This window comes from Guillardia theta (assembly GCF_000315625.1).
Source record: "Guillardia theta CCMP2712 unplaced genomic scaffold GUITHscaffold_17, whole genome shotgun sequence".
Lineage (NCBI taxonomy): Eukaryota > Cryptophyceae > Pyrenomonadales > Geminigeraceae > Guillardia > Guillardia theta.
The window spans coordinates 469370-484071 of NW_005434657.1; the positions used below are offsets into that span (position 1 = coordinate 469370).

At 52.9% G+C, this 14702-nt stretch overlaps 3 protein-coding genes across 3 annotated transcripts; 2 read left to right on the forward strand and 1 right to left on the reverse strand.

The window, feature by feature from the left end:
• Window positions 1-2528: 2528 nt before the first annotated feature.
• On the reverse strand, window positions 2529-3226 carry GUITHDRAFT_104606 (hypothetical protein; the record flags this gene model as incomplete). The annotated part of the gene is made up of 4 exons (XM_005836568.1): window positions 2529-2580; window positions 2625-2818; window positions 2877-3022; window positions 3148-3226. The coding sequence occupies 4 exons, from the start codon at window positions 3224-3226 to the stop codon at window positions 2529-2531; spliced, it is 471 nt and encodes a 156-aa protein (XP_005836625.1).
• Window positions 3227-7529: 4303 nt separating this feature from the next.
• GUITHDRAFT_151420 (hypothetical protein) lies at window positions 7530-10744 on the forward strand (the record flags this gene model as incomplete). The annotated part of the gene is made up of 13 exons (XM_005836569.1): window positions 7530-7564; window positions 7615-7675; window positions 7724-7753; window positions 7806-7841; window positions 7895-7952; window positions 7999-8073; window positions 10087-10146; window positions 10193-10248; window positions 10295-10347; window positions 10398-10433; window positions 10488-10539; window positions 10620-10667; window positions 10708-10744. Coding segments are annotated over exons 1-12 (548 nt in total), but the record flags the coding sequence as incomplete, so codon positions are not given.
• Window positions 10745-11817: 1073 nt separating this feature from the next.
• GUITHDRAFT_151421 (hypothetical protein) lies at window positions 11818-13192 on the forward strand. The gene is made up of 13 exons (XM_005836570.1): window positions 11818-11880; window positions 11928-11964; window positions 12022-12029; window positions 12075-12184; window positions 12238-12318; window positions 12364-12409; window positions 12458-12516; window positions 12563-12606; window positions 12660-12722; window positions 12787-12817; window positions 12875-12910; window positions 12956-13010; window positions 13060-13192. Exons 4-12 carry the CDS (start codon window positions 12086-12088, stop codon window positions 13007-13009), a joined length of 513 nt encoding a protein of 170 aa, XP_005836627.1. The 5' UTR covers window positions 11818-11880; window positions 11928-11964; window positions 12022-12029; window positions 12075-12085; the 3' UTR covers window position 13010; window positions 13060-13192.
• The last annotated feature ends 1510 nt before the right edge of the window (window positions 13193-14702 follow it).

Sequence of the window (14702 nt, forward strand, 5' to 3'; positions counted from 1 at the left end):
ACCTCCCCTTCGTCTCCTCCTCCTCCTCCTCCTCCTCCTCCTCCTCCTCCTCCTCCTCCTCCTCCTCCTCCTCCTCCTCCTCCTCCTCCTGCATGTACCATGCTATCCAGCTCCTCTCAAGAGGCTCCCATCCCTCTCCCTTGTCTCCCCATGCCCCACTTCTAACCATGTGCCCCGACACCCTCCAACCCCACCCCTGCCCCCTGCCCCCGTCTCCTCCTGATGCTAACCCCATCGCTGGTGCAGCTGTAAGGTCCGAAAAGCCTCGCGTGTACGGCCAGCGAGCAAGGCCCAGCTTCCGGCAGCACGTCTTCAAGCTCGTCAGCGACATCCCCTGCCATCGTCGTCACCGCGTCCTCCATCGCCCCCAGCAGACAGGACAAGGAGGAGCTTACCAGGGAGCAGGCGGCGTCTTCCTGCCTCATGTGGAAGTAGGGGCTCAGGGAGTCGAGGGTGAGCTGGACGGTGACGGGAGCGTGGTTAAGAGATCTGGCTCTGACGGAGCAGGAGGGGAGGGGAGGAGAGGTCATGGAGGCAGTGTGCTGGTATGCGAGGAAGGTGCGAGGTCAGTGCGGTGAAGCAAACGGCGTCAAAACGGAACAGCATGGACTACTTCAGGCTGCGGGTAAAGCTTCTTACTACGTGACACTTACTTAGGATCGCTGACTGGATGCCTTACAACCCGTGTATTCCCCATGTTCTCGTTGGCTGTGAGGGGGTGGGGGTGTGTGACTAAGCGAACACGTCACTGCCGTAACGACGCAAGTGAGGGTCGGGGTGGATGGATGTATTATCGGACCTACCCTGTTCCCCAGTGATGAGAGGTCAAAGGAGGGGGTGGGTGTACAGGTTTGCCTCCATTGCTGCAACGTTTCGCTCAGCCCATGGACGTGTGGGGGGTGGGGTACTGAGAGCCGATGTGTGGGTTACTACAGTACCAAACTGTACCCGTCAGACGATCTCGCTTGAATCTCGCGGCCGCCGCCGGGCTCGGTGAACCGTCACGGCCGCGAGACATGAGGGGAGACCCGATAGGCTCCGATGGGTAGGTGCCGCGATGTGATGATCGGAAGTCACAAGCTCCGAGCCAGACTCGACGCTGCAAGTCTTTTACTCAAAGTTAAGTTAAAGATCGGTACGAGGTAGAGCGTGTTGCCTGGACTTCGTTGTTTCAACAATCGATCACCGGGAGGACGTGCCTGAGTGGCGAACCCCGATCTACGAGGCATTACTGCTGGCCCCTGGACTCACGGACCCTCACTGAGAATGGAACTGATGGTCCGTCAGATCTCAGGCGAGTTTTGATGATCTCACTTTAACCGGTTTGTTGTGTTCATAACGTTGCCAAAGCAACTGTTCTTGCAGAGAAACAACACAAACATCACTTCCATTGTTTTTTCTTCTTCTTTCAACTCTACAGAGAATCATGCTTGTAGAGAGTGTGTTGCTAAAACTTTTCATCTTGTGTTGCCAGCACGTTTCATTTGTACGCCCAATTCTCAGATTCCTCGTCTCTGTCCTCCTCGTTCTCCTGGTCCTCCTGCACGTACCATGCTATCCAGCTCCTCTCAAGAGGCTCCCATCCCTCTCCCTCCCATCCCTCTCCCTCTCCCTCCTCTCCCTCTCGCCCTCGCTCTCGCTCACCCTCCTCTCCCTCTCCCTCCTCTCCCTTATTCAAGTCTGAAAGACTCGGCAGGACCGAAGCCGATCCCTCCTCCCCTCCTGACACATCCGACTCGCTTGATGCTGCCTGCCTGTCTGTTCCGCCTCGCATGTACGGCCAGCGAGCAAGGCCCAGCTTCCGGCAGCACGTCTTCAAGCTCGTCAGCGACATCCCCTGCCATCGTCGTCACCGCGTCCTCCATCGCCCCCAGCAGACAGGACAAGGAGGGGCTTACCAGGGAGCAGGCGGCGTCTTCCTGCCTCATGTGGAAGTAGGGGCTCAGGGAGTCGAGGGTGAGCTGGACGGTGACGGGGGGGCGATGGTGGATTCTGGCTCGGACGGAGCAGGAGGGGAGGGGAGGAGAGGTCATGGAGGCAGTGTGCTGGTATGCGAGGAAGGTGCGAGGTCAGTGCGGTGAAGCAAACGGCGTCAAACTGAGTTGCGTGCAATCGCTAACTCAAATTCTCCCGAATAAAACTTCTTAAAAAGGTCGAACAAGTCACGGGGCAACGCTATCTCGACTGAATCTCGCGGCCTCCGTCAGCACCTGGTGGCTCATGGCGCACTCTCAGTCGCAAGAATCAGTTATGGCTGGCAGTTACATCACCCGAGGGGCCGCAGTCTTGGGGCCTTTGGAGTTCAGCAATTCCGATGATCCGGTGGCCCGGTCGGACTTTGCCGAGAACATCAGAAATTGAAAGGCGGCAGACAGTCACCCGCGCTGCTCAGCGAAACTCCCTAAGACCTTCGGTAGAAGTACTTCACTGCTCAAAGGCCAGTCAAGTTTCTGACCTCATCATCAGCCGTTCAACTTTTGCATTGGGAGGTTAGACTAGTTCTGACACCCATGGCGGCTGGACAGACATCAAGCAAGGACGACTGTCATATCGTGTGCAATCTCGAGTTGGTCGAGTTTACTAGCGATTCTAGATCAGCGTACATCTAGCCGTTACATGCTTACAGTCCTTTGAGAGTCCTTCGCATGACTTTGTTAACGATCAAGGCTAAGCCTAGCCTTGTCTGTCCCTTACCTTGGGTAGGTCCAATCTGAGTTGAGCTCGCTGTGCTAGGGCTCTGATACGCTCCAGCTGCTGCCTTCTTGGAGATTACTCTCTCAGAAGACTTGGCTTTCAACTTACTGACGATGCTTGTCATCTGACTCTTGCTCACGAGTCTTTTCAGACTCTGCTCTCTGCTTCTGCTAGTCTGCAACCTTAGGACATCGCAAGCACGACTCCCAGAACGACGAATTCGCTTGAATGAAGTCCCCCATGACTTCCATATCATGACGTTCCACAGCAGCGCCTCGCAAGGCACGCTGCGACAAATGGTTACACACAGAGTCAGTGCCAGTGGCCTCTGCCGTGTCTTGAGAACTTCAAGTAGCAACTGAAACACGGTTGCCACATGGTCATGACATCCTTGTTATGTCCAATATCGAGGATTCTGTCAAAGAATCCCTCGAGTCAATGCTCTTTGCTGACCTGGGAGAGCTCCAGGGTGCACGTAAACATGCTTGTCATGAGATCGCATCACATGTGGCGACTGTCCTGCGATCTCCATGCGCCGGAGAACGCGATCTCGTTGGACAGCTGTGAATCGAAGTCTCTTTGACCTCCGCTTCAATCTTGGCGGCGGTATCGTCGCGGCCAAATGTTCATGTGAGGCCCTGCTTCAGCATGTCTTTCACAACTCCTGGGACCACGTTGAACGTAGCCATCCTATGGCACGGCGTGTGTAAGGGATCGAACCTTGATCCCAGCGCTCAGAAGTTGGAGGTTTCTGTTTCGACATTCCATCAGGGCTCCCAGCCGCCGCTTGGAGGCCACCTGCTAGGGGAATGCCGCGTCATATGCTATGTCATGCACGTCCTACAAGACTTCCTTCCATGATTTCCTCGTTGTGTCTTGAACGACTGCCTCCAGGCAGCCATGTCAGTGTTGTCGTTGTCCCGCAAGGCTCATCCAGAACAGTGGAGAGGGGGGAAGACAACACACATCACAAGACTCACTACAACACCAACACTGTCGCTACCGAAGCGTGTCACACTCCGAAGCTTTACGGGTTGCAGACGTCCAGAGCGAAAGCTCAAGGCACCTCTGCTGGATCACACATAGAGGTGTAGTGTAGTGATGTCGAGTCTCGGCCAGCAGGGATCATCCTCTAGAGCACATCTAGCCGTTACATGCTTACAGTCCTTTGAGAGTCCTTCCCCTGACTTTGTTAACGATCAAGGCTAAGCCTAGCCTTGTCTGTCCCTTACCTTGTGTAGGTCCAATCTGAGTTGAGCTCGCTTTGCTAGGGCTCTGATAGAGACGGGATAGCATTAACTTTGTTTTTAAGGATTGAAACATGCGTATTCATTGCCGACTAAGAATACAGAAACCGGTATGATTGATAAAATACTCTTTACCATTTCGCACAGATTCTCTTTCTTTCTGGGCAACTCTGAGCAGGACTGGGTCTTCAGACCCCGTCTAGTTGTTGCAACATGCGAGCATCAAGTGGCTGTTTGTATGACACTGAGTCAGACAATCTGCTCAGCCTGCAGTCATACAATAAGTGAATGGTGCAAAGGAGCAGTACAGGGCAAGTTTAAACCCCATGAGTTCAAGTGACTTCTGTGAGACATCATCGGTGAGAAGCTGAAGAATTTAAGAAGGTGATGGGTGCAATTTTCAATCCCATGGGTTTAATCGTATCTGAGCATGCAGCAGCAACAGGCTTTGGTTTCTACACTAGTGAGCACCCTCGAGGTCAGAGAGATTCTCCTCGTCTCTCGTCATGTACCATGCTATCCAGCTCCTCTCAAGAGGCTCCCATCCCTCTCCCTCCTCCCAACTGCCTTCCAACCGCTGCCCTGTCTCTACCTCTGTCTCGACATGTTCTGCGAATATTCTCTTCTCTCTGCTGATCCTCGTGTCTCCTTCCTCATGGCTCCCTGCTGCAGTCAAGACTGCAGCCGATTCCCGCCCTCCGCCCTCCCCTCCTTTGAGAGGTTCTGAAACAACAAGCTGCTCTTGTGCAGTAGGCCAGCGAGCAAGGCCCAGCTTCCGGCAGCACGTCTTCAAGCTCGTCAGCGACATCCCCTGCCATCGTCGTCACCGCATCCACCATCGCCCCCAGCAGGCAGGACAAGGAGTGGCTTACCAGGGAGTAGGCGGCGTCTTCCTGCCTCATGTGGAAGTAGGGGCTCAGGGAGTCGAGGGTGAGCTGGACGGTGACGGGGGGGCGATGGTGGACTCTGGCTCGGACGGAGCAGGAGGGAACAGGGTTTGTGGTCATCGTGATAACCTTTGCTGCTTGTGTAACGAGCTGCAAGTTTTCTGTCTCGGATTTGGTTTGTAGAGAAGTTCTTGTCTACTGTCACTCGTGCACTCGCTTCTGTCTACAGGGTTGGTCGGGAACTAGCGGAGCCTCTGGGTAGCTTTCATCGCTTGCTCCCCATTCATGGTCGTCAGCCCCGATATCAAATAAAGCCTCCACATGCAGGGCCGATGACAGTCAGCAGGTCACGCGACAGTTAAACCTGGAAGTCACGACCACGAGCCGTGCACATATCCGGGGCCAGAGATTTGAATTGGCTTCCTGTAAAATCGAAATTCTTTGAGAGAAGTTGGGGATTGTGAATCGGATCTGGCCGTCATCACGGAGCACATAATTGTTCCCCTAGGGGGTGTCGGGGGCAAATTATATCGTTCCTTGACGCTTGCCAGCTAGGGCATTTGCTCTGAGGCTGACACACTGCCGTGCGCCGCCGGGCCCACTGGCACCCGAGATGCACGGCACCGGGTGTTAAGACTGCCCTGGCAGGGCCGTCAACCGTGCTGATGACGTGCCAGGGTGGCAGATCGTCACCGGGCACCGTACATTGAGCCTCGGAGAGTGACCGGATAGGGTTGGTGCTCACTGTCTTTTGGTCGGAGAGCCTTGCGAGAGTCTTGCCACTCTCTGGTCAAAGCAAACTGACTGAAGCCTCCTCGCCCTCTCAGGATCTCAGGATCACCTGAGACGGCGAGGCCGAGAGACCATCCAGCGCTGCCGTTTCCTTGTTCGCCAAGCGACCCGCCAGCCACCAAAGAAAGCGCAACCGGCATCATCCTGCAGGAGTCCATCAGTGCTCAGCGGCTGGCGATGATGGGAAGAAAGGCCTTTGGCTGGACGTGCTGAGCAGATGCGTTACCCGGTATCCCAAAATCCCCTACGATCTTCAGGGCCATGTTGGGAAACGTTTTTTGCCTGGTCAGTGCCGGGAACGCCTTGCACGTGGACGCGGCATCTCACACCTGAATCTTTGATGAGGGTACTGAGGACGGCATTGCACTTCTCATGCGCATCAAACGGGCTGCGGTGCCTGCAGGTTGCCATGTGTGTGGTCCCCCCAGGATGACGGAGGAGATGTTGGCATTAATCACAGTGCGGCAGGAGGTCAATCGGAAGTCCATGAAGAAACTTGTCAGCTGCAGCCACTGACCAAGCTTATGGGCTGCTGCTCAAAGATCCCAAGGTTTGTACTTTCCCTAATTGAGTGTCGGTAAACTGAGACAGAAGTTCATCAACCGGATGGCCTGGTACTCGAAGTTGAGTAGAGTAGATGGAGTGATCTGCCAACAAGGATTGCTGACACTTGGAAAGGTTAGCCTGAATACTGCGGAACCGAGGAAAAACTGCAGGAGGGATTGAGCCGTGAGCACCCTCGCTGGGCTGGGATGAGAAACACACTGCCAGATGTCCCACATTATGCAGGCGAGGGGACTGTACCCCTTCACTAATACTAAGTCGTCTCCTTGACGATTCGGTTGTTGGCGCTTACCTTGCTGTGCCCGCTGTCATGTAGCTCGCCCCATCCCAGCAGATCCTATTCTTGACTGCTGCGTGGCATCATGCGGACCGCCTCTATTTCCCTGCGCTTGGCCATCTTGTTCAAGAGAAACACGCTCTTCTAATTTCAACAAGGTCTCCTATCTCCCTTGGGGGAAATGTTAGATACGGTAGCTCACCTCCCAGCAGGTCTGGCGTAAATTGTAGCGCACTCTTCCTTTTATCAATCGTCTGGCGATTGAAGTGTTTGGTCGTGGTAATAGAGGGATTGCGAGCAAGCAGTTCCGGAAGCTTGTGAGGGCCCTGCTGAGCAAAGAGAGGGAGGGCTTTGTCCCACACAAGGCATGTCTTGTGGACACAGGTTACGAAAGAGTGATGCCGCGCCGAAATCCGCACCAGGGTCCTCAGGGAAAAAGTTTGCAGGTTGAGGAGGGGGTGGTGGGGGTGTGGGATGTACTGTGGGCTGATCATTGGTTGTCCTCGGTAAAGCGGGTCGATGAAATCTTGCCTGCTTCCTCCGGCTGTCGTCCTACGGAAGAGAAGCTGAAGGGAAAGATTGCCTACCCGTCAAACCCGGCGTGCCAGAGAGTAAAGGTGATCAACAACAGAAGTGTGACGATGGAGGACGGCAGTCAGCTTGATGGTAACGGCTGGCACGGATTGTGCCGTTGGAGTGTTGACTGAACATAACAATAAAACCCCGGCCGGACCTAACTAATCAACATCAATTTCAGCAATTCCCAGCAGATTTCAGTGCTATAGCGAAAAATTCTGAACATGACAACAAAATCTCTCCCAGCAATTCCCAGCGACTAGCAAAGAATTCATGCATCATCTAAAATATTTTCCAAGCGCTCTGCGATCACCAAGCGAGGGCGGCAGGGAACGAGGTAGCAATGACGGGGGGGGAGGGAAGGCATAGTAGCCTGATGTCAAGTGGAAGGGAGAGGAGAGGAGTCTCGTCCTGGAGATCAGTTATGTTGGTCCAATCTTGTGTCCATCAGTGTTGGGGGGAAAGCTCGAGGCTGACAGAGCACTCTGTTGCAGGGGGAAGTTGGACATGGTTGGTAAGAAGTCAAGGTTTGTTGCGGCAGCGATCTCTCGACGTGCGCCTTCTCATAGGTACGCAGGAAGGGCAGAGCTGCTGCAAACTCTGATGAAGCTGAGCACGAGGCTGCCGCAAGCTCTCAGGTTGGCAACCGACACGACCCTCGCACTGAAGCTCACTGTTCTTGACAGAGTGAGAAGACGCTCTACGACCTGCTCAACGTATGCATGATTGACAATGAAGGCGAGCGTGCTTGTGAAGTGTGAGATGTAGGTTAGCAAGGATGCCTCCATGTCCGAGATCAAGAAGGTGAGTGCTCCGTCTCTGCCGCTAGACCTCAACGATGAGTTTGGGGTTTCCAGGCATATCACAAACTCGCCATCGAATGTCATCCTGACAAGCGACCTGACGATCCAGAGGGTATGGAATGAAGTCCTTGCCTTGATGGAGTTTAACAGTCTTGTAGCTAAAGAGAAGTTCCAACAGCTGCAAAAAGTGAAGGAAATTTTGCTAGACGAGGAAAAGAGAAAAGTATACGATGGTACCGGACAACAGCAAGTTTGGTTCCAACCGCATAAAGCTAAGATCATGTGCAGAGACAGGCGTCGTTCCGGAAGATGGCTGCTTTGATGGACTCCAAGGAAAGTCCTTTGCCGGTACAGATGTACGATTTGCCGGACGTGTATTCACTTCGAAACATAGAGCTTTACGAATACTATCGGGCAATTTACCAACCTGTTACCGAAGAAGATTATCAGGTGATTCATTCGAAGATACCTCAACTGTATTGATACATATGTGCAGTCTTGGGAGAAGAAGTACCCTGGAAGCGAGGAAGAGAAACAAGACGTTGCAGCGTAACTTTCATATTGTTTGGCATATTTCGATCGTGATGAATCTTGCGCAGATTCTACAAAAAGAAGGCTGGTAACATGTCACGGGTGAGTGATTGGAGTTTTCTCTTTCGATCCGAATGACGATTTCAATCAATCAAGGTATGTGCTTACATTCCATTCTGCGAGGAAGAAGATTGCTGGAGGATCAAAACGGTGAAATTATCAAACATGGCGATGCAGCATTGCTTGGCAAAAAGAAGACCGAGCAGTGACATTGAAATGATTTGAATCAGATCATAGATGAGATGATTCAGAAAGGAGAACTGGAGGTGAGAGGATAATATTTGGGTTGATCGAAGGTTGAATTGTGGACCAGGAGACAGCAGCTTACAAGAAGTTCAAACCCAAGCAATACCCCGAAGAAGAAGTCATTTCAAAGATCCTCTCCGTGCTGTGCTTCTGACTTTGGGGTTCCCTAAGTGAAGAAGATCAAGAGCGAAAGAGCTCCCGAGGAAGGTTGGGAAGAGGCGAAGGATGAGTTGGAGTCCAAGAAAAGAAACTCAATGGACGATCTTGCTGCGCTCATCTTGGTACGTTGACCATGCCCGTGTCTGCCTGTGATCTGTGGTCTAGGCGAAGAGACGCTATTATTGAACATGAAGTACTCCAAGGTGCGGCTCCCAGCTTCTTCCTTTTTGCACATCCAATCAATTTCTGCAGGGTAAGAGCAAACCGCCGGGGCCACTTGGCCAGGCCTACCAGGTGCCTCGAGTCGCTCCGGGCTACCAGGCTCCGGGCCGTCACCCGGCCCCGCCGGGAACTTAGTTCGCAGTTGAAGGATTTCACTTAACTTTGAGTAAAGTCACACACCGGGCCTCAAAATCGCTCGGACGAGTTCCGGCTGGCGGGAAATTTCAAACGCGGTTCGCACCGCGATCACCAATGCGAGAGCGGCAGGGAACGAGGCAGCAGTGACGGGGGGGGAGGGAAGGCGTAGTAGCCTGATGTCAAGTGAAAGGGAGAGGAGAGGAGTCTCGTCCTGGAGATCAGTTATGTTGGTCCAATCTTGTGCCCATCAGTGTTGGGAGGAAAGCTCGAGGCTGACAGAGCACTCTGCTGCAGGGGGAAGTTGGACATGGTTGGTAAGAAGTCAAGGTTTGTTGCGGCAGCGATCTCTCGACGTGCGCCTTCTCATCGGTACGCAGGAAGGGCAGAGCTGCTGCAAACTCTGATGAAGCTGAGCACGAGGCTGCCGCAAGCTCTCAGGTTGGCAACCGACACGACCATCGCACTGAAGCTCACTGTTCTTGACAGAGTGAGAAGACGCTCTACGACCTGCTCAACGTATGCATGATTGACAATGAAGGCGAGCGTGCTTGTGAAGTGTGAGATGTAGGTTAGCAAGGATGCCTCCATGTCCGAGATCAAGAAGGTGAGTGCTCCGTCCCTGCCACTAGACCTCAAGGATGAGTTTGGGGTTTCCAGGCATATCACAAACTCGCCATCGAATGTCATCCTGACAAGCGACCTGACGATCCAGAGGGTATGGAATGAAGTCCTTGCCTTGATGGAGTTAACAGTCTTGTAGCTAAAGAGAAGTTCCAACAGCTGCAAAAAGTGAAGGAAATTTTGCTAGACGAGGAAAAGAGAAAAGTATACGATGGTACCGGACAACAGCAAGTTTGGTTCCAACCGCATAAAGCTAAGATCATGTGCAGAGACAGGCGTCGTTCCGGGAGATGGCTGCTTTGATGGACTCCAAGGAAAGTCCTTTGCCGGTACAGATGTACGATTTGCCGGACGTGTATTCACTTCGAAACATAGAGCTTTACGAATACTATCGGGCAATTTACCAACCTGTTACCGAAGAAGAGTATCAGGTGATTCATTCGAAGATACCTCAACTGTGTTCATTCATATGTGCAGTCTTGGGAGAAGAAGTACCCTGGAAGCGAGGAAGAGAAACAAGACGTTGCAGCGTAACTTTCATATTGTTTGGCATATTTCGATCGTGATGAATCTTGCGCAGATTCTACAAAAAGAAGGCTGGTAACATGTCACGGGTGAGTGATTGGAGTTTTCTCTTTCGATCCGAATGACGATTTCAATCAATCAAGGTGTGTGATTACATTCCATTCTGCGAGGAAGAAGATTGCTGGAGGATCAAAACGGTGAAATTATCAAACATGGCGATGCAGCATTGCTTGGCAAAAAGAAGACCGAGCAGTGACATTGAAATGATTTGAATCAGATCATAGATGAGATGATTCAGAAAGGAGAACTGGAGGTGAGAGGATAATATTTGGGTTGATCGAAGGTTGAATTGTGGACCAGGAGACAGCAGCTTACAAGAAGTTCAAACCCAAGCAATACTCCGAAGAAGAAGTCATTTCAAAGATTCTCTCTGTGCTGTGCTTCTGACTTTATGGTTCCCTAGGTGAAGAAGATCAAGAGCGAAAGAGCTCCCGAGGAAGGTTGGGAAGAGGCGAAGGATGAGTTGGAGTCCAAGAAAAGAAACTCGATGGACGATCTTGCTGCGCTCATCTTGGTACGTTGACCATGCCCGTGTCTGCCTGTGATCTGTGGTCTAGGCGAAGAGGCGCGAGAGAGAATCTGCCTTCGATGGCATGATAGGTGCCATGGAAATGAAGTACTCCAAGGTGCGGCTCCCAGCTTCTTCCTTCAAGTTTTGCATATCCAATTTTTGCAGGGTAAGAGCAAAACCAAGGGCAAGCGATGAACTGAATGAAGTCCGTCAGTCGAGTCTTCTTAAGCAGAGTCTGTGTATTCCCCCGTATCATCATAGTAAAGCCCCACATGTAGATTGTGACCGTGGAGTAAAGATTTATTCAGCCATGGCTGCGCCCACCGTGACAGCCTCCGCTCGGCCGCCTCAGTACGGTAGTACCGTACTATGACGCCGGACCGCAACTGTCCGGTCTGCTGAGTGCGGCAACCGTGAACTTGCCGGCCCGGGCGGCGGCGGCCGACTCGGATCCGGGTCGGCCCGAGTTGATGCGGCCCGGCAGCCCCGGCCGGGTTTGATCCGCCCCGGGGTATAAAACATATAAGGAATGGCGAAGGTGAGTCGTGACGACTGCCACAGGAGCAGGAGCAGGAGCAGGAGCAGGAGTAGGAGCAGGAGCAGGAGCAGGAGCAGGAGCAGGAGCAGGAGCAGGAGCAGCAGGATTACATTGAGGACGATGGTTCGTTAGTATCGAGGAGAGGGCGGCAGGGAGGATGATGAAAAAACTAGACCATAGAATATCAAAGTTAAAGCAACCATGCTACGAGTAGAGTCAGCAAGGACTCAAACTCGAAGACAAGGCTGCTGACAAAGAGCAACAGTGAATAGTCAATGTCGGGATACAGGGATCAACAATAGGACTGAAACATCTTCCCCGACAAGATAAAAACACTCACAAAGTTGTTGATTTGATGAACTTTGCAGAATGTCTTTCTGCTGGGTCTGCTGGGTCTCGTTCTTGAATCCGAGGCTTTTGCACCTGGAGGTAGATACCTCCAAATGCAAATAGTGAGTAATCCAGTTTCTTTGAAGGGAATCTAATGAAATCTCTTCTTCGGACACATCCATGGTACTCTTGTATTTCTGGCTCGCTAGATTGTTAAGTCTTGATTCTACCTTTCTCTAGGAAGACATGTCAAGTACTGTATTTGTTTCTGTTGGTGATAGCATGTGACCGATGTCAGTCCCAGATGCCCGCACGCCTCGCCTGTGCTGGGACTCGTCAGACGCTCCGAGCCTCCCAAACCAATCTTCCTGGGCCCAACACTCGAGCAGACGAGCTCGTCAAGGCAAGGAGGATCGGCAGGATGTTTTTCAGCGCGATGACTGTGATGACGAGCAGTGGCTGTGGAACGAGGCTCAGTTCCGCCCTGACTACCCCTCGATCTCGTTGGACTATTTTGCAGATGATGTTGTGTACGAGGCAAACGACAGTCATTGCAAGGCACTTTGGTGACTTTGCGATCAGGATATGGTGTACTCCGAGCCTTTCGTAGGGAAGGACGCAGTAAGGGGTAGCCGGGCTGCACTGTCAACGTTCTCCTCCCTGACATTTCCCCCAGAGTTTCTGCTCAAGACCAAGGAAATGGCTCCTCCTGACTTTGTATTTGTCGTCGACAGGGTGAGTAGCAGCAAGACAAGATTAGTGTTCCTGATATCAAGTACAGGTCTCCGACGGCGTTAGGAGCTGCGGGCTGACTTGGCACATCGAGTGCGAACCCATGCCTCCGAAGATGTGTGAAAATTCTTTGACTTGCTGTCCAGGTTGAAGACCCGACCCGATGCAGGGAAGTTTGCCAACGGATGTTCCTTCTACGAGCTCAACAGGTGGAGTCGAGTTTCTTTCTCTTCCATTTACATGCTATGAAATTTTTGCTGAGCCTTGCTGCAGCGAGGGGAAAATCTGCTACATCCGAGACACGGTCCTCCCTTCCGGGGTTGAGATTGTTGGTTGCTGAGTGTCCTGCTCTGCTCTCTAGGTGGAATCTCCTCTCAAGATCGGATCGTTCGGATTGGAAAGATGCGACGAGTCGAGGAGTCGAGGTCTAACGCTGGAGCAGGTACTGGCCAATCTTGCAGCTAAGGCCATCAAAATGACCCCGCCGCCGAGTTAAAGTCATGATCGCTATCGTTGTTTGCTGCTGAGGTGCTGATGGCAAAACAGGCATGTTACTGGAGAAGCATGGAGCAAGAGAAGGAAGGCGGAGGAAGGCGGAGAGGAGGGAGAAGAGGAGGAATACTGGGAGGGTGAGCACCTGGAATATCTTACGAACCAGTACAACTTCGAAGAATTCAAACTTGCTGTTCTCGTCGTTCGAGTTACTGGCGGGCCATTGTCAGAGGGCCCCCACCAAGACTCACGCCTGCCACGTCACCTTGAGGACAACTTGTCCGCGAACTCGTTGCGGGGGGTCTCCCCCTCCTTCCAAAGCTTCGGGATCATGGGAGGCTTCGACGGGGCGGACTGGCGCTGATCCCCTGCCTCCTCCCACCTCCTGCTGTTCACCCGCAAGAACCCCAGCGAGACCGTGGACCCCTCGCTCCCCAGGATGAGAGCCCCGACCTCCTGCAGCCTCATCGGCGACACGTCCACCCCGTCCACCTTCAAGGCACTCAGCACAGGGACGCAGGAAGCACGTCGGGCTCCCTTACCTGCACCAGGACGTCTCCTGGGAAGATCATCTTGCACTTTGCTGCTGGCCCCTCAGGGTGACACCCCGTCACCTTCAAGCCGTTCCTTCCCGTCTCGAACGTGATGCCCACCCCCGCCATGCCCTTGGCTGCCCCGTCAAACCTCCTGGCATGCGGAGTCGGGAACTTTTCGTTTCTCATCGAGCAGCAGGATAAAACTTCACCAAGATCCCCTGCACATTTGTTACCAGCAAACTCAAATGACCGAAAGATTGAATGGATTCAATGCTTTCTCTCGCCCCTCCTGCTTCCATGTGCTCCCTCCCCGCCCCGCCACTCCCCTGCCTGTCCCTTCTTCTCTATGGAGTGTCTCCCTCATTCTCCCTGTTGATCAGTGTCTTCCCATTCTCCCTCCATGTTTCCGCTCCTTTGCTCTTACTTCTACTCTGTCGCTGTGACTCGTCCATTTATCCATCCCTGTTGTTCTCCTCTCCTGTTCCCCTCCCTCCCTTTGTTTCTCCGCCTTTCCTCCTGCTTTCCTCCTGCTTTCCTCCTGCTTTCCTTCATCTCTTTCTCCTCTTTCCCTCCTCCTATTCGTCTCTCCCTGCCTCTCCTCTCCTTCACATGCCCTCGTTTCTCCGCTTACCTAGCATGATGGCGAAACAACTGACAAATTTCCATCACCCATACCCCACACTGTTGGTACCCCTACCCATGAATCTATACCCCACCCCACCCTACTACCACAGTTAACCCACCTTATTCTCAACAATCATACGGAAAAATACAAATGATTCACCACCCCTACCCCTTGTTTTGATTCGATCATCACAGACGTCCCACCCTAATTACCTCACACCCTACCATTGATAACCCCCACCCCCTCAAATTCCTCTCGTTTTACTCCCGGAGTGTCCGTACCCGAAACTCCCGACTCGGGGCCGAGAAACGGTTACAGACCGTTATTAGAAGATTTTTTTGACCGAGAGCCGTTGGTACTACTGCCGCAAGGGATAACGTCTCCCACTGCAAGTTGACCTGGTCAACGTGATGCACCGGCGAACAGAGTGGAGGAGGAGGAGGAGGAGGAGGAGGAGGAGGAGGAGGAGGAGGAGGAGGAGGAGGAGGAGGAGGAGGAGGAGGAGGAGGAGGAGGAGGAGGAGGAGGAGGAGACGC

Coding starts and splice junctions, on each gene's coding strand:
- GUITHDRAFT_151421 (XM_005836570.1), top strand. CDS start 12,086: ATGCCCGCACGCCTCGCCTGTGCTGGGACTCGTCAGACGCTCCGAGCC. Junction 12,517..12,562: donor TTGTATTTGTCGTCGACAGG/GTGAGTAGCAGC, acceptor TATCAAGTACAG/GTCTCCGACGGCGTTAGGAG. Junction 12,607..12,659: donor GGGCTGACTTGGCACATCGA/GTGCGAACCCAT, acceptor CTTGCTGTCCAG/GTTGAAGACCCGACCCGATG.